This window comes from Nerophis ophidion, linkage group LG07 (assembly GCF_033978795.1).
Source record: "Nerophis ophidion isolate RoL-2023_Sa linkage group LG07, RoL_Noph_v1.0, whole genome shotgun sequence".
NCBI classification, from domain to species: Eukaryota; Metazoa; Chordata; class Actinopteri; order Syngnathiformes; family Syngnathidae; genus Nerophis; species Nerophis ophidion.
Window position 1 is genome coordinate 60,901,402 of NC_084617.1, and position 16,786 is coordinate 60,918,187.

At 39.3% G+C, this 16,786-nt stretch overlaps 1 protein-coding gene across 2 annotated transcripts in view; it reads right to left on the bottom strand.

Moving 5' to 3' along the window:
- LOC133556628 (tetratricopeptide repeat protein 28-like) overlaps window positions 1-16,786 on the bottom strand; it is a 655,127-nt gene that overhangs the window by 633,826 nt on the left and 4,515 nt on the right. For both annotated transcript variants that reach the window (XM_061906744.1, XM_061906745.1), the window contains exon 2: window positions 5,899-6,198. In XM_061906744.1, coding sequence (XP_061762728.1) covers window positions 5,899-6,198 — 300 coding nt within the window. The remainder of the gene's footprint in view (window positions 1-5,898; window positions 6,199-16,786) is intronic.

Consider the following 16,786-nt stretch of genomic DNA (forward strand, 5'->3'; position numbering starts at 1 on the left):
TTTTTGTTAAAATGTTTGTCCCCTAAGTTTTGAACTGAACGCAAAAGGTGGTGTCATTCCTGGGCCGGAGATTCCCCCGGGGCTGCCAGTTGAATATCCCTGCCCAACATCAATCAATCAATCAAAGTTTATTTATGTAGCTCTAAATCATAAGTGTCTCAAAGGGCTGCACAAGCCATAACGACATCCTCGGCTCAGATCTCACATCAGAGCAAGAAAAAACTCTACCCAAAGGGATACAATGAGAAACCTTTTAGGACACCACAGATGAGGGGAACATCCCCCTGGGCAACCGCTGCAATGGGCGTCGAGTGGATCTAGTTAATAGTGGGAGAGTCCAATCCATAGTGGGGCCAGCAGGGGATCATCTTGATCATCTTGATCATCCTATTTCCAACATCTGTGGGATCAGTGATTTGACGTTTATTTTGGGTGTTTTGTTGTCTTTGCTTTTGATTATGTTTCTCCAACAAAGTAAACTAAGAGTGCTGTGATTAAAGGAGAAGCATTACTACTTAAAGGCCTACTGAAACCCACTACTACCGACCACGCAGTCTGATAGTTTGTTTATAAACAATGAAATATTAACATTGCAACACATGCCAATACAGCCTTTTTAGTTTACTAAACTGCAATTTAAAATTTCCCTCGAAGTGTCGTGTTAAAAACGTTGCGGTATGATGACTAGTATGAAGGCGCGTGCGTTTGACGTCTCGGGTTGTAGCGGACATTATTTTCCAGCCCGATCCAAGCTATAAGTAGTCTGCTTTAACCGCATAATTAAACAGTATTCTGGACATCTGTGTTGCTGAATCTTTTGCAATTTGTTCAATTGATAATGGAGAAGTCAAAGTAGAAAGATGAGATGAGAAGCCTTTAGCCTTTAGCCACACAAACACACAGTACTTCCTTGTTTAAAATTCCTGGAAGTGAAGCTTTACTATGGATCAGAGCGGTCAAGCGAACATGGATCCCAACTATATGTCAACCGGCAGTTTTCGGTAAGAAAATTGTGGTAATAAGTCGGCTCTTACCGGAGATCAGCGGAGCTTCTGTCCTGCTGCAGCTGCCGTGACTTCCCTCAGAGACTTTGGTGTCAACACACCAGTCACCACACCCCTCCGACTGTCAGGTACTATTTAACTCACTAAAACACTAGCAACACAATAGGCAAACAGGGGATTTCCCAGAATTATCCTAGTAAATGTGTCTAAAAACATCTGAATCGCTCCCACTGCAATCACCTTTTTTTTTCTTCTAGTCATTCACACTAAATTTCCTCATCCACAAATCTTTCATCCTCGCTCAAATTAATGGGGAAATTGTTGCTTTCTCGGTCCAAATAGCTCCAGCTGCTGCTGGCTATGATTGTAAACAATGTGAGGATATGAGGAGCCCTACAACCTGTGACGTCACACGCACATCGTCTGCTACTTCCGGTAAAGGCAAGGCTTTTTTATTAGCGACCAAAAGTTGTGAACTTTATCGTCGATGTTCTCTACTAAATCCTTACACCAAAATAATGGCAATATCGCGAAATGATCAAGTATGCCACATAGAATGGACCTGCTATCCCCGTTTAAATAAGAAAATCTCATTTCAGTAGGCCTTTAAAATATGGTTGTACAGTACAAGCTTGTGGTGCAAATGCATTCAGTGTGTTGTTTTTTTTACAAAGCACTCACAATATGACTGGCTTGGCATGCATGTGCTTCGTACAGGGATCATTTTGACACAGCAGAGAAAAAAAAACTATTCCTGTTTTCATTCGATTGTAAATGTACCCTGAATGTGTTTTTCTTTAGCCCTCTCACCCCCTGCCCCCCCCAGCAAGAGCAAATAAAACGGCGATGAAAACATAATCTCCTTGGTGGAGGTAATGAATTGAACATGGCCAAAACGCGTTTACTCCCCCACATGTGGATCATTGAGACCCAATGCAAACAGACACCCACAAGTACGTGCCCCTCTTCTATGAAATGACAACCCATTTTGTTCCCATTTAAGCCTTTTATATTCCGAACCTGGGTGAGGTAAGGAAGGCCTAAAGCTGTCTTGGGTCATTAAATTGCACATTCTCTTTCTTCTCTCAGAATGTGTTTGTTGGCACTCACAGCGGCGAGAGCTGACACATTCGACAGAAGGGGCTTCCTTCACGCCTCTCCAGCCCTTCTTCAGGAGGGTGGGCTGCTCGTTGGTGCCTGGGGCGGCAAAAACCATGCCTGTCACCACTTGACAGGCCAATCCAGACGCCCAGTCATAGGGAAGAATGATTGATGATATTACGGACTCATACAGGATCTGAATGCCACCACACTCATGTGATATAATCCCTGTTTTACATCAACAAGCCTCAAAAGCAGATGGATGGTATAGCTCCAAACCATTGGGGATGGATAGACGACAAGACCAACATTACTAACCATCTTGCTAAACCATCACACAGTCAATGTAATTATATCATATAATTCATACATGCTACAGCACACTAGAAATGGGAGTTTATTCAAATCTGAACATCGTTTTGCGTGAAAGAAAATGTCACAAAAAAGAAACAAGGAAGAGCCTGATCCCATGATACTCATTTATGCCTCTGTGTTGAAAGCTGCTCATGATTTACTTTTGGAAGAAAAAAAAAAAAGCAATTTCTGAAATCAAATTGCTTTGTATGCTTATTAATTCTGCTGCACACACACAGGACAGTTCAGACAACCTTCCTATTTGGCAACACTGACCCCTTGTGGCGTTTTGAGGGTAAAAACATTTTTGAACCCTCACTAAAAAAAGATTTAAACACAAAAGCAAGGCCAAGCTGCAGAGGCAAATGACAGCAAACGAGTAAAACGGTAACGCGGCCTAGTTGAAGACAACCCTCCCCCAGTCAGACCACAAAGGCTGCTTTGTATTTGGACAGCGTATAAAGAAGAGCTGGATGATTACAACAGCAATATTCCATCCATCCATCCATTTTCTACCGCTTATTCCCTTTTGGGGTCGCGGGGGGCGCTGGCGCCTATCTCAGCTACAATCGGGCGGAAGGCCATTATACTCAAATGTGGCAAGGTTGAATACGTAGTAAAATATCACCAAACTGTAGAAAATGTCCTTCAAGCAAACTGACAACAGAGCAGATGTCAATGAAGGATGATGCAAGTAATTGGTAGAAATATGCAAGGACAGTGTTGCTGCAATGACTTGAAAAGAAAACCTACCTGGACATGTACGTGAACTCAGAGCAAAGAAGAGATGTAATGCATCACCCGGGCAACAAATTAGCGTCAATATCACTCTACCACGTTATCATCAATCTCTCCGTGGAAAGACAAAAGCATCTCTGTACACTAAATCGTGAAATCGATGGAATCGCTCTTTCACTGAGGAATTGGGCCGCGACCGATTTGTGGCAGAGTAATGTGAAATCTATCAAAGGTTAGTAGTGCTCATGACCCGGACAAGCTCCATGGACCAAAACTCCAAAAACTTTGTACTGATGTCAAGCGGGAGAGTCATTCCTTTTAGATTTGACGTCTTTTCTAAAACAAATTACTTTTGCAGCCTTGAGTCTTTTGGAATAGAATAGAATAGATCTTTATTGTCATTGTACATTGTACAACGAAATTGCAATTTGGAGGTCTCCCAACTCTTGTACGGTACAGTAACCATGGCTACAAATGTCTCCATCTATCTGTGAATCAGACCTAAAAGACACAGTTTACTTGTTCACACACACAGTTCCACATTGGAGTGTCTTCGCTTGTGTGAGTTGTTCACTAAAATACTCTTCACTGTGTGGCCACAGGGAGGAAGCTGAAATGTCGGATAGCTGTGGTAACTCCCTGGACAACATGCACACTACAGGAGGTGCGCCAAAGTGGTGTGTCCGTGCATGTGTGTGTGCTGCTTTGTCATCCACAAACTTTAACATGAAACAACATTATTGCAATACTCAGAACATTTCTGTACAAGTAAAACCCCATTTATGTTCACTTTATTGTGTGTTCAAGATTAAAATGTAAAAAACAGCTTCAACCAATGAATTGTTTTACGATTCTAACAAATCATGGTATTTTCTTTGCAAAGAACTGATATTGTGATTCTCTGAGGTGATTTCTTCACACACACAAACCACATTCAGGGCCATGTGCATACAGAAGTTGTCATACTGATTTTTTTTCTTATTATTATATTCTTATTATTTTCTACTCTCTGCAGTTCTTCATAGAAGTTTCCAGAAGGACAGGTGACGGATGGCTATCTTCATCTAAATGAATATAAAGTATAAAAGCATTCCGATCATCCATGAGTGAGATCAGCCAATACTAATATTGATCACATGTGTTAACTGTCATTTTTTTTTGTTTATGTATTTATGGTAAGAGCTATTGACAGCTTACCAATATCAACACAAAATGTAAACAAATTCCCTATTTATTTGTATTACATACGATTGTTTGAGCACAACAACATCAATTAGTACACAATAACTTAACAAAACCAAAAACTAATACCACTGTGTCTACTACTCATTTAAATCCTTCAAAGTCCTTCTGTGTCCAAGGAATTATTCAGTTTGCAAACATTGACAAAATCAACAACAAAAAATAGTTTTAATTTAAAAAAAAAAAACATCAACCTCATCAGTCTCGTATCAATCATTGAATGAATGAATGGTTTATTTTGAGCCATGCAAACAAAACAAGAGAAGGACATAAAATACAAAAGAAATATATAAATACATTATTTTTACACCTACATTGAAAACATTACATGTGACTAATCTTTTGTAGATGTCAAGATTGGCTCAAAAGGGAGTGGGAAGAAGTAAACTTATTAGGTCCCACCTAACCGATACAACCCTTGGTATCGACACTAACAATTTATGGATGATCTGTCTTCCCCTTACGTGTCGTGTACAGACAGTGACAATGCTGACACACCAATAATTCTTGTTTGTTATCCTCTCTCTAGACTCTTTTTAACCTACTTTTTAATTTACTGTTAATAGCTGCTTACTTTTTGCTGCAACATGACTCCACCTAAACTTCTTAATCTTTGCTAAGCACTTATTTCTTGGTGTTGTTGCCTGCTCCTGGATTGCTATCGGTGTGTAACATGTTTAGCCTCGTCCTTCAGTGATAATACTACTTAATAGTGATATTTAAAATACTAAGAAATGCAGTTTATTTATTACAATGGGGGGGGGGTTATTAGTATTATTAGATTGGGGGAGCAGCTGCACAATGTGTATTAAAACACATCATTAGCTGCTCTCCCACTCAATGTGAGACTAAAAATAAATACAGTGTCAGAGATCAGTAACCAATCAATCGGCACATCCCTGTTATACAGAAAGAAAAAAATCCATCAGGGAAAAATCATGTCACACTCACTCACTCGACATTTATTTGAGTAATAAAAAAAAGAGACAAAAAGTCAATTAATTGATATGATCACGGCTGTCACCGGGTAGAACCAGGGCTGTTGAGCAAACTCGCCCTGGCCGGCGACATGGCGAGGCTCGCTGGGGGACAGGAAGAGTGAGGAGCAAGTGTTGGTTGTCATACCAACAATAGTGCAGCATGAGTCATGGAGGTAAATAGCAGCGTTTGTACATTAAATTAAAAAAATAATAAAAACAATCCAATGCTCTGCAAATGTCTTCCTCGTTCTCCCACCAGTATTGAAATGAGAATACACTACATATTTCAATTTAGTGATGTTACTGTTGTTGCCGATTATAAATATTGTTTTGAACCTTGGATTACACTCAAGTCCTGTTTTCTGTGTTGATTTTCGTTTGCTGTTCTTTTTTATACTTTACTATAAACAGTGGAAAAAAATAGTTTTACAAACTATTGTTTTATATATTCATATTGAAAGACGTAGAAAGATTCTTACCTTTGGCCATTTAGGATTAACTCCGCAAGCTTTTTCGGCGTCATCCAGTGCAGCCTGGTGTTGGCCCAGCTTGAGGAGCGCAGCAGACCGGTTACTGTACAGGATACAGTTCTGTGGGTCCGCTTCTAAGGCATCGCTGTACAACTCAACGGCTTTCTTGTAGTCCCCCAGCTGACACGCCTCGTTGCTCCGCTGTACTTTCTCCATGAACTCCGCTTTGCTGAGACCAGACTTGGTCTCGTTGTCTCCTGAAACACAGCGGGCAGGTCGGCTTACAGCCCGACGGCCGGAGGTTGACGCCTGGAGAGATGCAAAAAGAGGTATAACTGACAATAATTACCGTATTTCTGGACTACATTACCCAAGCTTTGAATCCTGCGGCTTATACAAAGTTGCGGCTAATCTATGGATTTTTCTTCGCCAAGGGCTAAATGGATTAAGCATAAAGAAATCAAACAATTTACTAAAACTATTATGGATGAAGTACTGGCTGTACAGAGTCGAGACCCAGGATGGACCGCTTGTTGGGACCCAGGATGGACCGCTCGCCTGTGTATCGGTTGGGGACATCTCCACGATGCTGATCCAACTCCGCTTGTGATGGTTTCCTGTGGACGGGACTCTCACTGTTGTCTTGGATCCGCTTTGAACTCAACTCTCACGGCTGTGTTGGAGCCACTATGGATTGAACTTTCACAGTATCATGTTACATCCGCTCGACATCCATTGCTTTTGGTCCCCTAGAGGGGTGGGGGGGGTCCTCTCCAAGGTTTCTCATAGTCATCAATGTCACTGGCGTCCCACTGGGTGTGAATTCTCCTTGCCCACTGTGTGTGAGTTTTCCTTGCCCTTATGTGGGTTCTTCCGAGGATGTCGTAGTCATAGTGGTTTGTACAGTCCTTTGAGACATTTGTGATTTAGGGTTATATAAATAAACATTGATTGATTGATATTTAAGAAACTGTTGAAATTCAAAGTGTTTATAAAATACAAGGAAGAAAGATCCTGATATACATATAGAACCGCATTAAAAAAGGAGAAATAAAAGGAAGAATAAAAACACCAATTACTTTTCTGTGTTCTTTGATCAGCCAGTTTTATTGTCGCGTAACAGGCACCAATTTAGGTATGTAAATATCTTCTTTCACAACATACCGTAATATATCTACGGCTTAGATATTGGTGCGGCTAATTTATCACAACAAAATGTTTTCTCTTCTAGAATTTAGTGGGTGTGACTTGTATACTTGTATATATGTAGGGTTTATAGTTAAAAAAAATACGGTAAGTGTGTTTTCTACAAATAACTTTGTTAAATAATCTACCGTATGCCAGCAAACTACAACATTGACAAGTACAACAACTTAACATTCTTCCACTAAATGGCAGAAGGTACAGTACGTCATTAACCTGTGTCTCCAACAGGCATGTGAACAGTTACACCTTCCCTTTTGCCTGGCGTGAGAAAAGTGCCCTTTCTGCTAGAGCCCAATTTTTTATTCATTTATTTAAGAATTAAAAAAAATCCCCTGTGTAATCAATTCCCCCCAAATATGTTTTGATATCTGAAGGGCATATATTTGAGTTATTGATATAATCCCTCCCCAAACTGCTCGACGGCGCTCACAAACCCCAGCCCCTCCACCTCGTCCTATACGCTAGACCTACAGTACGTCTTCTCTGCCACGCAGCATCAGACGGACAGGTAATAAGGTAATGGCATTTTAAAATTCTAAATTAACTACAATGTCAGCGCTGCGGAAAACATTATGTCACTGCTGCGCCAAAGTTTCAGAAATAAAATTGAAAAACAGTGGTTTACTGAGGTTTCTCATGTTTAATGAAGGGAGAGACGGCATACCTGTCAACATATGCATTTCAATATTATATATGTGATAATATAATTGCATTTTACAGGCAAAATTTGAAAAAAATATTATTTTCATCACAAGTCGTTGTGAACTCATTAAAAAAAACATTACCCAATTGAAACTCCAACCTACATTCCTTATGGGATTGCAAGTGTCATAAAACTGAGCTATCCATTGATGCTGTTTATGCGCTGTCAGAAAAAGATAAATGTGTGTAAAGTACACCTTTTATTCCAATATGATGATATGAGGTTTTATTGTTTACTATACATGTTGAAAATATCCATCCATCCACCTATTTTCTACCGCTTGTCCCGTTTGGGGTCGCTGGTGCCTATCTCAGCTGCATTCGGGGGGAAGGCGGAGTACACCCTGGAAAAGTCACCACCTCATTACAGGGCCATGCAAATATCCTGCTGGGTTTTTATTATAATAACAATAATTATATGAACAATTTTTGCGATGTGTCTATTTTTCTGGTTTGAGCTCCTGCCCCCCAAAATGTCTGTGCGTGTTGCCATTCATACATTAAGTCATGGCACGCTCGGTGGTTTGCTTTAAGATTTTTTTGATGTGAAATGTGTGCTTTGGCTTAATAAAAGTTGGGAAACACTGGCATAAGTCAATTCTCATGTTGTTTTAAAAGTTTGCAGAGGTGTATAACTACACTACATTATAACAATGTGTCAATGTGTCAACATAAGGCCAGCCTATTCAACGGGTGGCCACCTCCAGCTCGACAAATCGTTTCATTTGGCCCGCCGAACATTACCCAAATAGGCTTGAATAAACCATTCAAACAAAGGTTGGTTGCCCATGTATGCAGTACTCCCGCCACCCCACAGGGGGCAACAGCAAGGCCTATGTGTCACAATGAAACAGCAGAGAGGTGAGTAGAGGAAAACTACTCATTCAAACCTAAAAAAAATCTAAATAAATTGCAAAAATCAAACTTTTAGCAACGACTAAAATGTTCTACCCTAAGCAATTGCTCGAGTTAGTGTTTCCTGTCGGACCTTTAAGCGACGCACATAGTGTTCTGCACCAGTGGTCCACAACCGGGTACCGGGCCCAGAATAATTTTTTATTATTATTATTATTTATTTTTGTTTATTAAATCAACATAAAAAGCATGAGACACACTTACAATTAGTGCCCCAACCCAAAAAAACTCCCTTTTTCATGACCAAAAAAAAAAGGGGGTACGGGTACCCCTGGGGGTACTTGAAGGTATGCCAAGGGGTACGTGAGATTTTTTTTTTTATATTCTAAAAATAGCAACAATTCAAAAATCCTTTATAAATATATCTATTGAATAATACTTCAACAAAATATGAATGTGAGTGAGTTCATAAACTGTGAAAAGAAATGCAACAATGCAATATTCAGTCTTGACAGCTAGATTTTTTGTGGACAAGTTCCATAAATATTGATGTTAAAGATTTATTTTTTTATGAAGAAATTTTTAGAATTAAGTTCATGAATCCAGATGGATCTCTATTACAATCCCCAAAGAGGGCACTTTAAGAAAGATCACTACAAATGAGCAATATTTTTGCACTGTTATACAATTTAATAAATCAGAAACTGATGACATAGTGCTGTATTTTACTCCGTTATCTCTGTTTTTCAACCAAAAATGCTTTCCTCTGATTAGGGAGTACTTGAATTAAAAAAAATGTTCACAGGGAGTACATCACTGAAAAAAGGTTGAGAACCACTGTTCTAGCCAAGCAGCAACAACGGTAGAAATCTACACTTGTAAGCTTCATCACGAAAATTGGTCACATCTTCGTAGGTAAATATTGTGCATAAAGATATTTAGTTTGTTTTGTATTGAAATTGTTGACTCCGTAATGTATTTTGTATTCACGGTCGTATTGTTTTTATCTAAAAGAATCTCTGGCGCTCGAAGTTTGTTTAATACATATAGCGCAAAATTTGACCAGTAGAAGGCGATAATGCTACATCCATCCATCCATTTTCTACCGCTTATTTTAATTGTGATAAATCACATACGCAGTGTGCCATTTTTGACATTGATGTTGTTTAATTTGTGTATGCGCAAACATCTGTAGTTTTTTGTCTGAATATATTAACACTAAACCTTCTATTTGATTTATGTAAAATACACAATGGACATTAGACTTTCGTAGTGTTTATTTTATATTTATATTTTCCGTCTTACAAACATAAATGAAAAAAGAAGTGTAAAGAAATATAACAGAGGAAGGAAAATAATTCAAAAGAAGGAACATCAATTCTCAACAAAACTTCTGGAGCTTCTGTTTATTCATGCTGTTAACTATCTGCAATTGCTGGAAACAAGTAGTGAGGGCAGAGTAATACATTTATTAACAGCACAGTCAATCAATCAATCTATCAATGTTTACTTATATATAGCCCTAAATCACTAGTGTCTCAAAGGTGAAAGTCGATGAGTGTACTACTTTGTAAATGGGAAATGGGTTATACTACTATAAGTACTTTGTAATTAAGTAAACACAGTCTCATAGGAATATAACCTGCGGAGGCACTTTCTGACAAAATATCCACATTTCGATGTCCGGCCCCTGTGCCCTTGGGCTCTTCAAACGGCGGCCCTTGTCATTAAGTAGTAGAATAGCCCTGACATAAGGTAACCACTATACAACTATCAGCATGATGCAATCAATGCAAACTACAACCACATAGTGATAACCATACTGTTAAATGATGACCTCTCTGACAGTTTCAACTTAAACCGTGCATTCGCTTTGCAAATAATTGGATCTCATTAGAATGTGCAGGCATCCGGTAACAGCGATTTACTTGTGCTCGATTTACTGGCAGCTTCTTTTCAGTTCACACAGTCGATTTCAGTATGCAAAAGAGCTATAAAAAATGCCTAAGCAACTGTATGAAGGTTAAATGATAATGCAACATTAATTTGGTTCAAACAAACATGACAACATTACAAATGATCTCAATGAGACTCAGCATAAGTGGTCTGTTGGCAGTCTCATCACATATTGATATGCATTAAAGGGAAGGTCTACAGTGAATACAGTACAAGGAATATTTGAGTGCAATAAATGGGTTAGTCGATGAATGAAAATACAGAGGAATTAGTTTAAACTTAAAAGATATATCCATATTCGGAAGTACAATATTTCACAAAGGTAAGCACACTCCTCACCTTCCAGGAATTATAGAACATCCTGTTGAGGGACAATACTAAATAAATGAATGCTTTACTATAGAGTAGTCAATGTGCAGATTGCATAGCCTTGTAGATTTACAATGAAAAAGACTCAACACACAACAATTATTGTCTAAATAGCTGGCAGACTACTCCAAAGGTTTTACTTCTATTCAAGGTTGCATGATATTGACAATAAACAATAGAAATGATAAAACATTTTGCGATAGAGCTTTTAATACAATCAAATCGTGATTAGAGGTGGGAATCTTAGGGCACCTCATGATTCGATTATGATTATGATTCAGGTGCTACTATTCCAGGGGTAGGGAACCTATGGCTCTAGAGCCAGATGTGGCTCTTTTGATGACTGCATCAGGCTCTCAGATAAATGTTAGCAGACATTGTTTAACACAGTAAGTAATGAATAATTCTGCTGGTAGTCACAGTGTCTAAAATAACATTCAAAATACAAAACATTCTCATGCATTTTAATCCATCCATCCGGTTTCTACCACACCTGTTCAAGAAGTCCCATTAATGGTAAGAAGTATTTTATTTATTGTTGGTTAGCTTCAGAATAACAATGTTATTGAAAAGAATAAGAGACTGATTATACTCTAAAAATGTTGGTGTTACTTAAAAATGCACGCATTTAGTTGTATTTAGTCTTAAAAAAAATATTATATGGCTCTCACGGAAATACTTTTTAAAATATTTGGCATGTATGACTCTCTCAGCCAAAAAGGTTCCGACCCCTGTACTATTCGATTAAAATTTGATTACTAATGCATCTTCAGTTTATGGATATTGACACAGTTTTACATTTCTTTTCGTTTCACTAAATAATTATTTATTATTTTCAACTTTAAAAAAAACAAGTTAAAACAGTTACAGTTACATTGATTTGCACATTTATTAGATTAATGAAAATGTGTGCAAAGGAGCTGGTCGGATCTCTAGGTGAGGTACAGTAGGTCGCTGCAGTCAGACAAATTTTAGAAATGTCTGCATTACTTAAATACATCAATTATCGATTATCGACGTTTACTAATCTATCCTATAATTGTCCATGTCTGAATTGCAATACATCCAAAAATCTATTTCCCACATCTCTAATCGTGATAATGCATGTTGATGAGACATTCTAGCTGTGTCCTTCAAATTTGACAGCAACAAGTGAACAAAGGCGTCTTCAACGCAATGCAGCATCGTAGCATTGCGTTGCATGTAGCAAGCTAATCTCCCTCCACAGTGCAAAGCCGCTTCTAAATCACTCATCCTCGCCTTCATGGCAGCAAATAAAAGGTGTTTCGTACATGTATCATTATCCCTGGGAGACGGACGACGACAGGATGAGGAATAGCTAAACATGCAACACTACACACCGAAGGAGAATAAAAAAGCAAAAGAAAACGGTAGGGTAGAGCTCTTGAATGTAAACAGGGATGGATACAAATATCAAAATTAATGATACCAGGTATAGTGTCAGTATATGATCGATAATACAGTGATTAGAGTGATATTTTTTATCATCACATTGTTATTGTTCAATAACTCCGGAGAAAAGAGCCTGTGGATAGGGGCGTGGCCTGCGGGCCTGCAGCGAAGCGGGGTGTGCCAGGATAGGCCTCGAAGTCAGCGACAGGTGCGTAGATGGCCCACCAGGGTCTTTTTTATCTAATCACCTGTCGCTCTGTATAAGCAGCAACCAGGAGGAGAGACATGGTTGGAGCTGGCGTGTCACCGCGACAAAAGACAATTGCTGGAAAGCAACCCACAGACTGTATTGAACCATGAAACGGGCTTGAATGGAAATGCTTGGTGGTCAGGAGGACACACTGGAAGAGAGCTTCCACAGAGCCACTCGTCTGTTTAGGTTTTAATTATTTTGCACAATTATTTACTTAATCATAAATATTGAATTTAATATAAGGGAATAAGGAAATTCTTTAAATATTACAGTGATATTTTTACATTTGCCATCCAGTGTTTTGTCTGATTAGAAAATTGATTAAAAAAAAAGTATCATTTAATGAGCTTGAGAATTAGAAATATGAACATTGGTATGACCAATACTCCCTGTTTAACTATCAAGTTTTGGATCGATAACCAAATGTGTACAGTAGTTTCACCCAAAACTAATGTACAGTAGACAAACAAAAGAAGAATAAGTGCTTAATACATCTCAATAGAAGTGAAGATAAAACCATGTAACAGCAGAGAGTAACTAGCCATAGTATTAACAGCAAATTACCATCCATCCATCCATTTTCTACCGCTTATTCCCTTCCGGGGTCGCGGGGGGCGCTGGCGCCTATCTCAGATACAATCGGGCGGAAGGCGGGTTACACCCTGGACAAGTCGCCACCTCATCGCAGGGCCAACACAGATAGACAGACAACATTCACACTCACATTCACACACTAGGGCCAATTTAGTGTTGCCAATCAACCTATCCCCAGGTGCATGTTTTTGGAAGTGGGAGGAAGCCGGAGTACCCGGAGGGAACCCACGCATTCACGGGAAGAACATGCAAACTCCACACAGAAAGAGCCTCAGCCTGGAATTGAACCCAGGACTGCAGGACCTTCGTATTGTGAGGCAGACGCACTAACCCCTCTTCCACCGTGAAGCCCGGAAAATTACCAAGTAGATCAATAATAGTAATAGAAAATAATCGGAAATGACGTAATTATTACTACATACGTCAGTAGCCAAACTAGGAATCTTTTTAACTAGTTTTGAAATGTTTCTATTGTCATTTATATGCTAAATAACATTGTAAAATACTGTTATAACAAGAGGGTGTGACATATTGTAATTGCAATACAGATTTTAGGCCAAATCGGCCATTCCTACTGTGCATCGACTTATTTTCAGCACTCTATACTGCTTTCCAAGTTGTACACTGACTCCTGCAATTTATATCCAAGGTTTACTCCCGTGGTATTGTCCCTTGAGAAGATATGAGAAAACGGCTGCTGAAATGTGAGCCGCGTGCTCACTTTTGTAAAGATAACTTAGGGTTAAATCTAAGAGGCGGGGGGGTGTTCCCATTCCTTTCCAGCTTGTCGCCATGGTAACTGGCAGACAAACCATACCAAGTGACAAATGAGTCCTAAAAGTAGCCGTTTTCTCCATTAGCAGTGATGGGTGGTTGAGTATTACTGAGTCAGGAAAGTCTTCTCTAGTTGCATGTTTTTGAGCCGGCTTCCCTTCCACCGCCGCCTCCTCCTTCTCCTCACCACACCTCTCCTCAAAGGGAATTCTGGGATATGGGAAGCCTTGGTAATTACTTCCAGAGGTCGACAGAATAGAACACAAGCTCGCATGCAGGCTTTTGGTAGTGAGGAAGTGTAGTGTTATAATGTAGTGTGATTTTTGGCCTTGGTTTTTATTTGTGTAGCCCTTCCTGGTCACATTAAATGTGATAAATTACACCTGAAATTCTTACTTATTCAAACTGGAAGTCAAGAATACACTAAAATAATGAATTGGGAATGTAAGTTTTACTCAGCGGCACCACATCTCTTACTAGAATAAAACCTGATATTACGTATTAAAGCTTGAACCTAAAGTATTAGTAATATTAATACCTGATATTACCTGACAGTAATATCAGGTATTAAACCTGATATTATTATTAAAGCTTGCAAACAGGTACTATATATTGCTTCCTAAAATTATTTCCATTTTAAGCTACTGTAAGAGTCTACCCATGTTCTTTTGTTAAACCTTCGGTGTCAAACTCTGGCCGCGGTATTATACAACGGTGGTGCCGCTGTAACACCGCATTCACCGCTAATACTCATACTTGCCAACCTTCCCAATTTTCTCGGGAGACTCCCGAAGTTCAGTGCCCGCCCTGAAAATCACCCGGGACAACCATTCTTCCGAATGTCCACCGGGACAACGATATTGGGGGCGGGCCTTAAGGGCATTCCCTTTAGCGTTCTCTACAACCTGTCGTCACATCCGCTTTTCCTCCATACAAACAGCATGCCGGTCCAGTCCCATAATATTTACGGCTTTTACACACACACAAGTGAATGCAAGTCAAACTTGGTCAACAGCCAAACAAGTCACACTGAGGATGGCCGTAGAAACAACTTTAACACTGTTACAAATATGCACCACACTGTGAACCCACACCAAACAAGAATGACAAATACATTTTGGGAGAACATCTGCACCGTAACACAACATAAACACAACAGAAGAAATACCCAGAACCCCAGCGCCCCACTAACTTTTCTGGGGCGCTACAACATACACCCACGCTACCACCAAAACCCACTCCCTAGCTTGTTCAATATTCAATGCAAAACCTGTTTGGGTCCACTTAAAAAGTTAATTTGTTCAACCTTGGCCCGCGGCTTTGTTCAGTTTTAAATTTTGGCCCACTCTGTATTTGAGTTTGACACCCCTGTTTTAAACAGTCAGAGGTTGGGTCTTCTGGAAGAAGTATTTAGTCAAACAGGTCACAGGTAAATGTTACAGTGTTGGTCTCACGCACACAAAACATTGTCGATTATGTACGTAAGCACCACGAGACGCTTGAGTGCTATCAATGAGGGGAATTTTTGATAGAGACATTAGTCTTTTCAAGGGATTGGAAGTACTAAAACACACATCAGTGTCTCTAAAACCACGGATAATAGTTGGACAGGGGTAAAAGGTCGAAGATGCAGCTGTATATTTGTGCGCTTAATCAGACAGTTTCTATTGGTACAATCGAGAGCCAATTCTGAACTTGCATTGTATTTACCATCCCAGAGAATCACTGCACAGAAAACTAATTCACTGTTTGCACAAAAATGACAACAAGTGGGTAAAACACATACAAAGCAACTACTACTACTTGGAATAGTAAACAACAACTCAACATAGCGATAAACATGTAATGTAAACTTAGACTTAGACTTCCTTTTATTGTCATTCAAATTTGAAATTTACAGTACAGATAAGAACATTTTGTTGCATTAGCTTTTTGTAGTGCAGGATAAAAGAACAATAAGGTGCAGATATAAATAAATAGATTACTGTACAGATAAACACATATTTACAAATACTGTTGGTGCCGCAAAGCCTGCTGGGAAGCCGGCATCACTCCCATAATCACTGAATGATATATCTAATCCAGGGGTAGGGAACCTATGGCTCTAGAGCCAGATGTGGCTCTTTTGATGACTGCATCTGGCTCTCAGATAAATCTTAGCTGACATTGTTTAACGCGATAATTATGATTAATTTCGCTAGTAATCACAGTGCTAAATATAACGTGCAAAATATAAAATATTCTCATGCATTTAAATCCATCCATCCGTTTTCTACGGCACCTGTTCAAGAAGTCTCATTAATGGTAGGAAGTATTTTATGTCACAATGGGGGGGTCGCAGCTTGCTGCAGGGTCGTTCTCCCGGGACATGGCATTTAGGTAAGAACATGATTTAATTTAAACTAAAAAAAGATACAAACAAAAATCGCTCACAGTGGAGGCACAACTTGGGCTAAGGAACAAAGCTAACGCATAAACAGACTATGAACATAAATCAAACAAAATTTACTTTGCATGGCATGAAGCACGAAACTATGGCAAGGCATGAAACAAGTCAGCACAGAGCAAGAAAAGATCACATTGATGCCAAGGCGACTGACTGGCAAAGACGAGCTTAAATACTGCCTCTGATTAGTGCTCGGGAAGCAGGTGAGCGAGCATTTTGTCCACCAGAGACAGGTGGACAAAATGAGTAACCAAGGAAACAAGACAAGGGAGTGGAAAAAAACAGGAACTTAAAGAGTCCAAAGGACAAACAGCACATGGCCAATCAAA